This window comes from Bradysia coprophila, unplaced genomic scaffold (genome assembly GCF_014529535.1).
Source record: "Bradysia coprophila strain Holo2 unplaced genomic scaffold, BU_Bcop_v1 contig_561, whole genome shotgun sequence".
Lineage (NCBI taxonomy): Eukaryota > Metazoa > Arthropoda > Insecta > Diptera > Sciaridae > Bradysia > Bradysia coprophila.
The window spans coordinates 2,415,372-2,431,446 of record NW_023503807.1 but is presented as its reverse complement, the minus strand read 5'-3'; the positions used below and the strand labels follow the sequence as shown (position 1 = coordinate 2,431,446).

The window sequence follows — 16,075 nt, the reverse complement described above, 5'->3', positions numbered from 1 at the left end:
TCAAAATTGTATTTTACAAAATGTAGGCGCCATATTAATTTTTCATGAAAAAATTCCATGGTTTTTTGGTAATTTTTTATTTTTTTTATTTTCTTGTTTAGATTGCTTCGAAATCATAAGAAATACATAGAAACAAAAAAATTACGTTTTTAAACATTTTTAAAACGTCATTTTTGTCAATTTTTAAATAACATTTTTCGATTTCCTCGCCTTCAGGAAAATTTGAACCACCCTAACATGCTTGTGATGGAGCATGAAATACCAAAACACCTTTCTTAGCTTTCTCCTTTAGCTAGTAAATCATTTTGGAGTTGTGTACTCCATCACAAGGATGTGGGAGTGGTTCAAATTTCCCTGACAGCGTGGAAATCGAAAATTGATATTGAAAAATGGACAAAAATGACGTTTTAAACATGTTTAAAGACGTAAATTTTGTGTTTCTATGTATTTCTTATGATTTCGAAGCAATCTAAACAAGAAAATCAAAAAAAGAAATTTTGACCAAAAAACCGGTCTAAAAATCCTATGCGAAACCATGGAATTTTTTCATGAAAAATTAATATGGCGCCTACATTTTGTAAAATACAATTTTATTTTCTTCGGCAAAATTGTAGCAAATGATATACAGAACAATATTACCAAAAAAAAAATTTACTTCGGAACATATTTAAGAAATTATTTAACTTTTAAACTCTTAAACGATTTGGAAAATTCGGAAAATCTAACTGCGTCAAAAAAAACTTTGAACCTTTACCTTTAAAATGAGCTATCACACGTATCTCTCCGTTTCACACAGCCCTGTCAATAATTCGACAAAGACACCTCTGCATTTAAACTTTGAAGGGGTGGGGAGGGGAAGGACGAGGAGGAATTTTTTGTCTCTTCTTCAGAAAATTATTTCTTCGATGTACCCAACAACCTCCAATCACTCGTTTGTCGGAACTCGCTCGGTAAACGTTCCTTAACAGAATTTGCGTTATCGACTACACTATTGAGTTGAGAATAAAAATGTATTGAAGAGTATTGATTGACTGACTGACTGGTTGTGCGTATAAATTCTCAATTAAAGATATTACTACTTACCCCGTGTCTCTCGCTTCGTCCACCATACGTTCAACTTTAACACTTTTTGAACTCATTATTCGTATACGCAACACCCCATGTTTGTTTGTTTGTCAAATTGCCTGAGCATACCTCAAAATTGTGTGTATACTAAAGCTGGACAACAAAAATATAAATTTTGTCCGTGTAAATGGCGCTTGAATAACCAATTGGATTCGGAATTGTATAAAATCGAAAGCTATAAACATTACGGACTATTTTCAGTTCAATTTAAGTACAAAATTGATTTTTAAATGTTTTTATTTCAAATATTTATATTTGTCCCCATTTACTGTCGTGTGCTGTTATTATAATGATTTTCCATTTTTTTTTTAAATTTTCAGATTTAAGTTGGTGATAATGTAAAAATGGATAATAATGTGTACTACACTGGCAAACACAGCAGTTACATGCTGCCACCAGTTAACTTTTCGATACCGTATGATAGCTACACCGAATATCAAGCTTCCAGTCAAGTACAACCACAACAGCAGCAGCAGCAGCAACAGCAGCAGCAACAACAACAACATCAGCTACCACATCAAGTTCAAGCAACGCATCAACAACAACATCATCATGACATCCAATCAACGATTAGTGTTAAACTCGATACAATCAATAAATCGCCGACGCAAAAAAATGACGAAATTCAAGCGTGCAGCGGCGGATACACAGGAAACAATTCCGTATCATCAGCGAATGATTTTCATGGTAATTTGTATCATTACACCAAAAGTTTGGATAATGGTGATGGCATAGCAGCATATAATCAAACATCAGTTAGTAACTATTCAGATTTCGAGCACATCGGTGGTTCGTCTATCGGACAAAAGTCATTCAGTTCGTTCGTAATACCACAGCAACAACAACAACAGCAGCAACAGATACAACCAACTCAACAACATCCTTCATCTAATCAAACCAATCATCAACAACTCAATCAACAGCAAATTCAGCAAACACATCAAACACACCCGCAGCACCCACAGCACCCACAGCACCCACCAACCGCAGCGATTATTCCACAGACAATTGGTAATGTACAAAACGACATTAGCAATCAGCAAACAAAAGTATTAGGAACCTTTGATCAACGGACGTCGTCTAAATGTTACAACAGTAAATTAACACCAGCAACGAATTCGCTGCATACTTATCAACAACAGTCAGGATATAAAGACACCAAAATGCCATACAAACTCCCACCAGTACCACAAACATATCACCATGTGTATCCACCATACGATAAGTATAGCATTCAGCCGCGACCGACATCCCATCATAAATCCTACGACGATAATCCAGCCAACAGTCGACCATTTGTTTGCCAAACAATGCCAATGGCGACCAATCACAAGCCAACCAGTCAACCGGAACTCTTTTGCAGCAGTACGGGCACAGCTGAACAACACAGCCGATTGTCGAATCGAAATTTTTTATTACAAAACAGCGCATTCACAACACCTAACAACAGTTACTTTCCCCCCATGTATCATCGATCAAACAATGTACACCGTAACATATCTCTACCGCCACCGTTGCAACCGGCTATTGATGATAGTCCGAGTTATTTCCATCATAACAATTTACTTGTACGGGGCAGTTCGTACAATCGCAGTCAAATTGCATTTCAGCAGAGCCACTATCCATCCCACGCAAGATCGCATTATCCAATGCCGATGCCGAAATTACAAACGAAGGGCGACATCGATATAATGAGCGGTGAGTTTGTCTTTAAATTCGTTGCTGGAGTCTGGCGATTTTTACGATAAGTTTCTCGTTGTTTTCAGGCCTTTCCGATGATATCTACCATCGGCCGTACGTTAGCTACGACCACTACGACGATTTTCAATATCCTCAAATACCACCGACTGGAACACATTATCCAACGAAATCGTCCAAAGTGATATTCGCCCCCTACAATTCCAATCAAATGAATTCGTACACAACCGGTACAACCAATCAACAACCAATAAATCCTCCACAACAACATCATCAACAGCAGCCACCTCAGCAACAGCAACAACATCACAATCTACCACCACAGCAACAGCAGCATCATCATCATCATCATCAATCGGTTATCCAGAATCAAGTGGTTTCATCGAATGACTATTCGCGCTACAGTTGCTCAAACGTTCAACCATCAAACTGTTCGAATAAGGTCTACCTTCAAGACCAGTACTCTTATCCTACTCATGCTCAAATGGTTTATCCGCATGGTACAAGTGAAGTAGCCCAAACAGAGTTGCCAAAGTATAACCAGATGTACGATACAAAACACACAACGTCATCAACCGATAAAATGGCAATGGTCGATGTCGAGGAACAAGTTACCGGTGTAAAGATATTGAAAACGCGCGAGATCACACCGAACAATCCGTATGATTGTTCGAAGAGTAATTACAGCAAAAACTCCTACTTCTACAACTATGATGCTATGCGCAACAGTTATCAGCAGTTGCGTGGAAGCACTGACCAGGAGGCGTCCAAAAATCAAGATATACGAAACTATATCACAACATGGAATGACGATGAAGAAGATGAGAGTGAGACACACGGTGGGCTCAAAAAGTCGAATCCACGAAGGATAGCTTCAGTTGACGTTATGTCTCGTAGCTGTGGCCAAAGTAAATTAGAAATGGACGCTGTGCCAACGACCAAAATTCATTTCGGAATAAAGGTGGACAACGGTGGCGTTCCAACGAAAAATCTGCCGGATATTATCATCGATATTGAAAAGCCCAAAGTAGTTGGCAATGATGAAAGCTACTCGTCGGCGACTGATAAGCTGTACGTGCTGGAATCGATCGATGTGCCGCTGTCCGACTTGAATAAGTACAAACATTTAAGTGTTGTCAACAAATTGCCGGACAATATAGTGCAAATAGACCGTCGCAAGAGTGATACATTGGATGATGTTGAAGAGACGTTGAAAATGATCGAAAAGTGTGAAGAACGTGTTCGACAGCATAAAAGTGATTTTGAATTTGATGCAAAATTTGATAATGAACCTTGTGCTAGTCCAATACGGGCGGACTGTCGAAGTGATGTTGAAGAAAATGCAATGTTAAGCGATCCACTCAGCATTCCAGTGCATGCGGATCAACATACTGTACCTGCTCCGAGTCCCACAATCGAACCGGATGAAGAGATTTCGAGCAATGCTCACGATAAGACTGCTGACGATGGTCAGACCAACGATGACATCGATAAAGAAGAAGACGACGACAAGGAAGAAGAAATAGAAACGAGAAACGACGGCGAGGTGATTCGGTACAAATGTGTGCAGAAGAAGGTTAGTACAAACGGGGATGACCGTATTCATTCCGATTATTCCATTCCCAAATTAAAAATTAAAATTATGCGTCCGAAATCGGCGAAACCGTTTCGCAGTCGAAAGTTAAAGAACGGCAGCGATTCCTTTGACACTGACGAGGAAATTAAATTATGTCGAGGTGATGAAGAGATGGCGGAATATCAGGTTAAGACTCTAAAGTTATGTTGTGTAGACGTCATAAATACGAACTCGTTTCGAAAACATTTAATTTCCTTGAAAGAGTTTGAATCGCAAAATGTTTTTCAGTATTCGGGACACGCATCGATTGAGAACCATATTGAATGTTGTGTTGATGAGTCGAAAAATAGTGGTGAACGGAACGACGAAGTGTTTGAAGTAAAGAATGTTTCTACTGATCTCATAGCTAGTAAAAAAGTTAATTATTCTCCTGTAGCGCGTCCGACAGTGTGTTCAGACTCTGACGATGACAAGGGCTTGCCGTTAAATGGTAGCAATTGTGTTGATAAATCAACACAAGACGAATCACAGTCTATTCTCGGCAATAATGATCAGAGCACTAAAGAGAGCTCAGACGCCCATGATTTCCTCCGACAGGACGACACTGTCTTAGATACACATCCTTTGACCGATTATAAATTCCACACTCCTTCCGTGGGTGATGATTTCGCCAACCCCCATTTTGATTCAAATTTTGAATCGATTCCTGACGACCTGCCTCCAGGTCCGATCACCGTTAATGATACAAATGACGAAATTAGGCCATTTTCCCCCATTAATAATCGACAAACAATTGACTTGCCATCGGTTAACGTTGATGGCATTCACATAGAATGCGACAACAACATCACAAGCAACACAGTAGTAACGCAGAGACTCGTTGAAGGTAGTGAGAGATGTATGGAAAGTATCGTGGACATTCAATCGGTGGAAAAAATCATTGTCAATTTAGAAGAACCGCATTCAACTCCGCTGAGTTGTGTGAATGATTCGGAATTGATGGAATCGCTGGAAGATTTAGAAGAGCTAATTGGTGTTAACACGGAAAAAGTAGGGGAAAATAACTCAGCCGAAAATTCTGATCTAAGTTCTTGCCCAGTTATCAGTTTAAACGCGAGTTTTGTTGCATCAGCGACCGAATCAACAGATGACTTAAAAGGATTAGCAAATGGAAGCAATGCTTTTAAAACTGAGTCCTACTACACAGACAGTTCGAGTTCTTCCTTCTCAAGCTCTGACGATTCAGACGATAGTGATTCTCACACTGAAACGGACGTACCTGAACCGAAGCCAATACTTTCGGTTACCAATATGGATAACGGCCATAAAGCTCAAGTGGCCGACACTTCGTGTACTTCTTCGGAAGATGAATCCGAAGATTTGGATGACAAAAGTAGTGAGAGTAGTTCGGGACCTAAATTGAATTTGAATAACCCACCGACAGTTTCGGATAACGTATGCTCTAAGCAAAGTTCCATCGAAATGGAAAACGAACCGAAAATAAAAATCGAAAATGAAGAGAATGCAGCGAGCTCAAAGTTAGACGATCTAGTGAGCCATAGTCCAGATCATGAGTTTAAGAGTAGCTCTTACAGTAGCAGCTGTTCAGATAACTCCGACGAATCGTCTTCAGATAGTGATGATGACACTGTTTCCGATTCAGTTTCCAATATTGAAAAGAAAATCCCGGAGGTGCATTTGCCATTTGTAGTGAGAGAAATAAAGACAGAGCTAGAGCATCGATACTCCGATACTTTGACAGACGAATCTTCAGCTGAAAGCTGTGATGAAACAGAATGTAAAACGCCTGCGAAAAGTAATTCGGCGCACGATAGCGATAGCATAAAGTCGAACTCAAGTTCCGAAAATTCCGATGATGAATATGTGTCCCACAGTCCGATGAAATCCGATCCAGTTGCTGAAAATGATGAAGAATTGGTAGAAAGCCCCAAAACCGCCTCGGAAACTGATCAAAGTGACGATGAAGACAAAAAGTCCTGCTCAAGCCATCGCAGTTCTGCGGCATCCATTACCGATAAGCACGATTCTTTATCCGATAGCGTAACAGAGTCTGAGACGTGTACAGACAGTACTACGACTACCCCAACAACCATCACTCGACAAAACTCTTCTACTAATTCAGATGAACAACACGTTCCTGATAGTATTGACACCTATTCCAGCAACAGAACTTTCGAGATACAAGAAGATTTCATTAAAACCGAAACAATGAATGACGACCATCATGGGTCCAGTTCGGACAATTCTGATGATGAATACGTGAAACTCAGTCCAATGAATAGCAGTCCGCTGGGTGACTGTTCAGGAATACCCAACCATAGAGGGAAAATATCACAATTATCCAATAAAACTGTCGTCCCGATTCCGATACGAGGTCTGAAACCGACTCCAAGCACTGACGGCTACAGTTCCTCTTCATCTTCATCATCGTCAGCAAGTTCACAGTCATCCAGTTCTGATGAAGATTCGTCTGATGATGATGAAGTGTTTGAAACGAAACCGCAAAAGATGCGAGACAGCAATACAAGAGAAAAAATTGATTCAATTGATTCGGAAAGAACAGAAGCAAGACAAAGCGAAGAAATAGATCAAATGGCACAGAATGAACACAAAAACCAGGAGGATAGTGACAATGTTCTCGAACAGTTGGAAACAATTGGCAATGTCGAAGAAGTGGTGGAACATATTGTTCAAAATGATCTGATACATTGCAATAGTCTGGATGAATTTGTTGAAATTTCGAGTCACAGCGTTGACATACTGACCGAACAGGTCGAAGACGAATTGCTCGAAAGTGAGCAGGAAAATAATTCCGAAACTTTATCGAAAGAAATGTCTATTGATAATGAGTCGAAAGAATCAAACTCCGTGCTTTCCACGGAACGAATAACTTCGGATTTAACATGCGACGAAATCCCTGTTCCTTGTGTGGCAAGTGATGAAAAAAGTGGTTGTCCGTCTGAAGATGTTCATGAACCGTCGACTATTCAAAATATTGATGTCCAAGACCCAATTGATGACATGAAAGAAACTTTACCTGTTTCTAGTCCAAGACCCACTGATGATATAGACGAAGTTCTATCTGTTTCTAGTCCAAGACCCACTGATGATGTAGAAGAAGTTCTATCTGTTTCTTGTCCCAGACGCAATGATGATACGGAAGAAGTTCTATCTGTTTCTAGTCCAAGACCCACTGATGATATAGAAGAAGTTCTATCTGTTTCTAGTCCAAGACCCATTGATGATATAGAAGACGTTGTACCTGTTTCTAGTCCAAAACTTGTTCAAGAATCGATCAATTGTGCAGACAACACTCCAACAGACGAAGCGATTCTGACAGATCGAAACGAAACCGAAAATGATGAATCAAGAAGAGAAAACCAGTCCAGTCCAGATAATTCTAAAAATTCAATAGATGAAGACTACCAGGAGCCGGAAACCATTTTCCAGAATGACGAAGATTCAGATGCTTCAGCTAAAATTGATGGAACGGACAGTGAAGTGTTGTTACAGTCGAATGAATCCGGTGAATGTTGCCAAGTTATTTCGTCAGTAGAAAATATGGATGGATGTGACAATGAATCCTTGAATGAAACTGCTGCTTTTGAGATAAATGTCGTTGAAGTAACTACCAACCAAGACTTCAGTGTTAATGATACGGACGAAGATTGTCCCAAAAACTGTGAAATAACCGAACATCACATTGTAGAAACCGAAACCATCAACTCAATCGCATCAAGTCATTGTCAAGATGACGGGGAAAATGAGGCCAGTGAAGTCGCAACTATCGCAACCATTTTCAATACTAGAACTGAGATATCTCTATCCAACACGTCTGAAGTAGAATCAATTAATCAACTCGTTGAGAAAATAGATGAAATAGAAGAAGATTCTGACTCTGTTGCAGAGGAAACTGCTACTCCTTCTGCCCGAAAAGACTTAATCTATCCAGTATTAGATATACCAGTCAAACTGATTCCTTTGCCGGGCGAGAATTTCAATGAAAAGCTCTATCAGACACTGATCGCGAACGGTGAAATCTTCCCGAGTCGAAAAGCCGATGAAATTATAGATTTTGAAGATTTTTACTCGAAAATTCCAGTCGAATTGATTCCATTACCAAACGAATCAATCAACGAAAATGCGCCCGTTTTCGTCGAGTTTAAAAGACGATATTTAGAGAACCAAAGTCTATTGAAATGGGAGAGAAATGTGGGTAAAAATGAGGAAAACACCGAAGCAGTTAGTCAGTCCGAAAATAATCAATGGACCGTTCCACCTGAATCCAGTCTAGTCATTTACGATTCTATTCCTTCCCTAAAAGTTCTCTGCGAGAAAGTGTTAGGAGTAGCCGGGCTACATTACGATGACGATAATGAGGATGCTGTGACAATCAGCGGCGGCGATGATGAGAATATTTCTTATCTCTACATCGTGAATGACGATGACGATTTTTGGAATTGTTCTACCGAATCATCGCCACCATTGATAGTATGCTACGACGGTGAATTGGAAGACGATGTTTTTGTCGAGTCTGAATTTGCCGCTCCGATAGACGTACCGGATGAGCAAGTGAATGTTTCCGAGACATTTTCGAGCAATTCCCAATCCCATTCCGTTGATTCGTTCACCGTCGATTCGCATGACATTCAATATGAGGAAATTGTGCCAGTCAATCGAACTATGTACAAATTAGAGACTTTTAAACGATATTTACAATCCAAATACATACAAAAACCAAAAGACATTCAAATCCATTGTATAAAGAAATTGTTGAAAAAATATTTAAATTACCAAAGATATCGCAAAAACCATGTGCAAGCCACGATACAAAACTGTAAGAATCGAATTCAGCAAAATTTGCAGAAAACACTTGCGAAACACACAAAAAATAACAATGAAACGGTACCATTACCATCAGCATCACCACAAACACCCACAAGTCGCTCGGTAGCCATGCTGGTGGCATTGGATCGTTTCACAGTCAAAAATAACGGTAATGTACCCAAAAACGATGTTCTTCGATCGAATTGTGATATTAACAAATCAAAACTGTTATTGTTGACCAACAATAATGTTAAATCTAAAAGAAATTTAAATTCTACACAACGTAATCATAAGGTAAAAGTAAATAAACATGAAGTTAGTGCAATAAGTTCCTATGTCAGTGAAATGACGAAAAATAATCATTTAAAAGAATCTCGTGCCTTTGCCAAAGAAATCATCACGAAAAAACGGTCAACCAAATCGAATGCGAAGGCTAACACATCCCAATCATCGCCAATCGTTGACAAATCGAAACCAATCGGTCAGTCGCCGGTTAGTCCACCGAATCAAATAGCTAAAGCCAAGCGGAAAATCAGTGAAAGCGTTGCCGAATCAATGGAAACGCGAAACAATAAAAAACGAAAACTAAGCTTCGACGACACGTTGCTGGGCATTAATCGATTTTATAAACAAAATGCGATCGAATGCGACCGAATCGAAACGAGACAAACGAAACCATCCAATGCACCCAATAGATCCAAAGAACCGTCATGTGTTCAGCCCAATTCAAATATTCTGAACAATTCCAAAGACAAGGTGCGCCGATTGATCATACCGAAAAGTAAGATCTTCGACGGACCCAATGTGAGTACAAAATGTAGACAAATTTCCGTAGCACAAATTCCTTTTGTGAAATTGATTCGAGATCCGTACATTGATGGTTTGAGTAGGTCTCACGTGAAACGCACGATCAAGTTAGTGAGTTATCGAAAATAAAATGCGATAAACCTAAGTCTCGTAAACATTGGGTCTGTGGGACAGACTCCGGACGAACTAATCAGTTTCAATACAAACAAACTAATGGACCACGGACGAATACTGACAAGAAAGATTTTAGAATGTTACCTGTGGTAGGTAACTTGTCGTCAGGTAACCTTTTTTCTCATATAACAAATACTTTAACTGCTGCTGGTAACTTTAATTGTTTATGCAAAACAGAGACGAATTAACATTCTAAGATCTTCTTTGTCAGTGAAGACTAAAACGATTCGATTCGGTCACTATTCTTGGGGTTATGTTTTAATATTGAGAACTATTTAGTTCGAACGGTTGAACTTTGGTTTACCGATTGTCCCATTTGTTTCCGAATCTAAAGTTTTCTTTCTTCCCGCCGAAATTGTATAAATAGTAGCGGTGTGTGGTGGCTCAGGGAACGGAACGAAAAGGGCTCACAAAAAATTCTTGCCTTGTCAAAAATCGATTTTTGAGTTTCGTCGTTCGTCCTCTACCAAAAGCCTGATTTGAGATGTTTGTTAGTCAAACTATTGTTTTTTCTATTAATTAGACTCCATTGACCATGAAATATTGATTTTGGAAAAAATTTGTCGAAAATGTGTGTTTGGTGAGTCGTCAAAAATTAATCTTAAATCGATAATAGTATATTCGAGGGGCAAATATTCATAAAAAATCCTGTGTCAGTGAAAACAAAATCCTTAAAATCCTCCAAGCTTTTACGAAAGAAAATCCGCAAAATCATACAAAATCCTTTAAAAGGCTCAAGAAATTCCAAGAAGAAAATCCTTGAAAATTGAAAAAATCCTTTGAGAAGCCAAGAGTAAATAATCCTTTGAAAATCCTTGGAAAACGATAGGAAAATCTGCGAATATCTTCAGAGGGATATCTTTTTGAAAATCCTTCGTCATCGAAATTTACAATTATCCCTCGAGTATATTATTGGCATTTGAATGTCAAATCCTGTGTCAGTGAAAACAAAATCCTTAAAATCCTCCAAGCTTTTACGAAAGCAAATCCTCGAGAAAATCCGCAAAATCATACAAAATCCTTTAAAGGGCTCAATAAATTCCAAGACGAAAATCCTTGAAAATTGAAAAAATCCTTTGAGAAGCCAAGAATAAATAATCCTCTGAAAATGCTTGGAAACGGTAGGAAAATCTGCGAATATATCTTCAGAGGGATATCTTTTTGAAAATCCTTCGTCATCGAAATTTACAAATGTCCCTCGAGTATATTATTGGCATTTGAATGTCAAATCCTGTGTCAGTGAAAACAAAATCCTTAAAATCCCCCAAGCTTTTACGAAAGAAAATCCTCGAGAAAATCCGCAAAATCATACAAAATCCTTTAAAGGGCTCAAATCCCAGAAGAAAATCCTTGAAAATTGAAAAAATCCTTTGAGAAGCCAAGAGTAAATAATCCTCTGAAAATCCTTGGAAAACGATAGGAAAATCCTCGAATATCTTCAGAGGGATGTCTTTTTGAAAATCCTTCGTCATCGAAATTTACAAATATCCCTCGAGTATATTATTGGCATTTGAATGTCAAATCCTGTGTCAGTGAAAAGAAAATCCTTAAAATCCCCCAAGCTTTTACGAAAGAAAATCCTCGAGAAAATCCGCAAAATCATACAAAAACTTTTAAAAGGCTCAAGAAATTCCAAGAAAAAAATCCTTGAAAATTGAAAAAATCCTTTGAGAAGCCAAGAGTAAATAAAATCCTCTGAAAATCCTTGGAAAACGATAGGAAAATCCTCGAATATCTTCAGAGGGATGTCTTTTTGAAAATCCTTCGTCATCGAAATTTACAAATATCCCTCGAGTATATTATTGGCATTTGAATGTCAAATCCTGTGTCAGTGAAAACAAAATCCTTAAAATCCTCCAAGCTTTTACGAAAGAAAATCCTCGAGAAAATCCGCAAAATCATACAAAATCCTTTAAAGGGCTCAAGAAATTCCAAGACGAAAATCCTTGAAAATTGAAAAAATCCTTTGAGAAGCCAAGAGTAAATAATCCTCTGAAAATCCTTGGAAAACGATAGGAAAATCCTCGAATATCTTCAGAGGGATGTCTTTTTGAAAATCCTTCGTCATCGAAATTTACAAATATCCCTCGAGTATATTATTGGCATTTGAATGTCAAATCCTGTGTCAGTGAAAACAAAATCCTTAAAATCCCCCAAGCTTTTACGAAAGAAAATCCTCGAGAAAATCCGCAAAATCATACAAAATCCTTTAAAAGGCTGAAGAAAATCCCAGAAGAAAATCCTTGAAAATTGAAAAAATCCTTTGAGAAGCCAAGAGTAAATAATCCTCTGAAAATCCTTGGAAAACGATAGGAAAATCCTCGAATATCTTCAGATGGATGTCTTTTTGAAAATCCTTCGTCATCGAAATTTACAAATATCCCTCGAGTATATTATTGGCATTTGAATGTCAAATCCTGTGTCAGTGAAAACAAAATCCTTAAAATCCTCCAAGCTTTTACGAAAGCAAATCCTCGAGAACATCCGCAAAATCATACAAAATCCTTTAAAAGGCTCAAGAAAATCCAAGACGAAAATCCTTGAAAATTGAAAAAATCCTTTGAGAAGCCAAGAGTAAATAATCCTCTGAAAATCCTTGGAAAACGATAGGAAAATCCTCGAATATCTTCAGATGGATGTCTTTTTGAAAATCCTTCGTCATCGAAATTTACAAATATCCCTCGAGTATATTATTGGCATTTGAATGTCAAATCCTGTGTCAGTGAAAACAAAATCCTTAAAATCCTCCAAGCTTTTACGAGAGAAAATCCTCGAGAAAATCCGCAAAATCATACAAAATCCTTTAAAAGGCTCAAGAAATTCCAAGAAGAAAATCCTTGAAAATTGAAAAAATCCTTTGAGAAGCCAAGAGTAAATAATCCTTTGAAAATCCTTGGAAAACGATAGGAAAATCTGCGAATATCTTCAGAGGGATATCTTTTTGAAAATCCTTCGTCATCGAAATTTACAAATATCCCTCGAGTATATTATTGGCATTTGAATGTCAAATCCTGTGTCAGTGAAAACAAAATCCTTAAAATCCTCCAAGCTTTTACGAAAGCAAATCCTCGAGAACATCCGCAAAATCATACAAAATCCTTTAAAAGGCTCAAGAAAATCCAAGACGAAAATCCTTGAAAATTGAAAAAATCCTTTGAGAAGCCAAGAGTAAATAATCCTCTGAAAATCCTTGGAAAACGATAGGAAAATCCTCGAATATCTTCAGATGGATGTCTTTTTGAAAATCCTTCGTCATCGAAATTTACAAATATCCCTCGAGTATATTATTGGCATTTGAATGTCAAATCCTGTGTCAGTGAAAACAAAATCCTTAAAATCCTCCAAGCTTTTACGAAAGCAAATCCTCGAGAACATCCGCAAAATCATACAAAATCCTTTAAAAGGCTCAAGAAAATCCAAGACGAAAATCCTTGAAAATTGAAAAAATCCTTTGAGAAGCCAAGAGTAAATAATCCTCTGAAAATCCTTGGAAAACGATAGGAAAATCCTCGAATATCTTCAGATGGATGTCTTTTTGAAAATCCTTCGTCATCGAAATTTACAAATATCCCTCGAGTATATTATTGGCATTTGAATGTCAAATCCTGTGTCAGTGAAAACAAAATCCTTAAAATCCTCCAAGCTTTTACGAGAGAAAATCCTCGAGAAAATCCGCAAAATCATACAAAATCCTTTAAAGGGCTCAAGAAATTCCAAGACGAAAATCCTTGAAAATTGAAAAAATCCTTTGAGAAGCCAAGAGTAAATAATCCTCTGAAAATCCTTGGAAAACGATAGGAAAATCTGCGAATATCTTCAGAGGGATGTCTTTTTGAAAATCCTTCGTCATCGAAATTTACAAATATCCCTCGAGTATATTATTGGCATTTGAATGTCAAATCCTGTGTCAGTGAAAACAAAATCCTTAAAATCCTCCAAGCTTTTACGAGAGAAAATCCTCGAGAAAATCCGCAAAATCATACAAAATCCTTTAAAGGGCTCAAATCCCAGAAAAAAATCCTTGAAAATTGAAAAAATCCTTTGAGAAGCCAAGAGTAAATAATCCTCTGAAAATCCTTGGAAAACGATAGCAAAATCCTCCAATATCTTCGGAGGGATATCTTTTTGAAAATCCTTCGTCATCGAAATTTACAAATATCCCTCGAGTATATTATTGGCATTTGAATGTCAATACTTAATTGCATAAGCGAAAAAGAGAAAACTGATGCAGGGGAAGAGTAAATTCTCCTGTCAGTTTCACTAATGCTCGCTTTTGATTCCAACTATTCATTGATTATTGCTCAAATGAGCTTAATTTCTTGTGAATCTTGTAGGTGATTCTAAAAGTTCTGAAAAACGTCTCTGAAATGTTTGTGGCGTTAGTGATTATCTGCCCTAAAAATGATTTGCGCAAGTTTTTAAAGACTTTTTCAAAATTTGTAAAATGGTATTTTGACATCTAGGAAAGGCAAACGACTTTCTTTTTTAAATCGTCCGTTCCCCGAACCGTCGCACACCACTAATAAATAGTGAAATGATTTTTGTTTAATCGCCATACAGGTATTGAGCAATGAACGTCATAGCACCTTTACAATAAATATTTTTTGTTATTTATGGAATACAGTTCGTTTGAATTTATCGTTAGAATGTTACGACTTCTGTGTCATTCGGTTCGAGATAATGATCACACCTATTACATAAATTCTCTTCCTCGGTGGTATTACGCTATTTGATTCGCAATTTACACTTGAAGACCCATAGGTCACATACATTTTCATTCATTGTCATACACATTCCATTTTTTTTTCAGTGAAAACAATAAAAAGAAATATTTTCATTTCTGAAAAACAATAAAAAAAAATTAAATTAAATTGAGTGATTATCAGTTGTCCACTTTTAATTGTCGTGTTGGTAAATTTCACACCCCGAAGTTGTGTGTCATGAAATGAAATGGCATTGTTTGAATAATGTGAGTGAAATTCGTTTTAATTTCGATTGATGAGCTTAATAAATATTTAAATAATTCGAAAATATTTTATCCATCATTTTATTGATTAGGTTAATTAATTAATTAATTTAATTTAAAAAAAATAATTAATTTTCTGTTTTCATTATTTTTTCTGTTTTTTTGTTTGATTTTATTTGTTTTCCTTTTATTTCTTGTTTTTATTCTGTAAAGAGGTTGATGGGTGGTCTTTTTGTTAGTATTTTTGTAGTCATATCCGATTTCTTTGAGTTGTTTTCTTTTAACGATCGTTAAAATGTGTAATTTTAGTAAATTTTAAAAAAATTGAAAAATCAATTGTCTGTGAGTTAAATTAATTTTCTAATTTTAATGTAACAAAAATTTGCGTGCATTGTTGTGAGCAAAATAGCCAAACTAATGAAATTTATAAACTTGTTCAAAACCACTTCTGAGCGAGAACGGCTTTGTGTGGATGCAACAATATATCTGATCAACATTTTGATCGTCTAGATTCACATTAATTTTTACTGTAAAATAATGAAATTCCGTTGAAATAACCAAATCGATAAACTGTTATTCATCAAAAGTGAAAAATCTAATTAAAATATCGACGTGTGTATTGTTTGTCATATAAAAACATTGAAATAATCATAAATAAACGTGGCATTCTGTTAACATATTATAATATACAGGGTAACTTCGTACGTTGTTATTAGAAACAAAAAAGAACCAATTTTGATCATAAAGCTAATTAAAAAAAAAGTCTAATTGGTCCTCTGCATGTGTTAATTATTTCTGTTTTGTCCGACTTTTTTTGCCTTTAAATCGAATCAAACTCGATAAAAACTCTCGATACTTTTTTCTCATTAATATCGTCTAGT

The 16,075-nt window shown here is 36.9% G+C and overlaps 1 protein-coding gene across 1 annotated transcript in view; it reads left to right on the top strand.

Moving 5' to 3' along the window:
- LOC119083101 overlaps nt 1-15,956 on the top strand; it is a 50,379-nt gene extending 34,423 nt beyond the window's left edge. The window contains exons 2-3 of the mRNA XM_037192728.1: nt 1,446-2,823; nt 2,892-15,956. Of these exons, the coding sequence (XP_037048623.1) occupies nt 1,470-2,823; nt 2,892-10,183 (8,646 nt within the window). The 5' untranslated portion in view covers nt 1,446-1,469 and the 3' untranslated portion in view covers nt 10,184-15,956. The remainder of the gene's footprint in view (nt 1-1,445; nt 2,824-2,891) is intronic.
- The last annotated feature ends 119 nt before the right edge of the window (nt 15,957-16,075 follow it).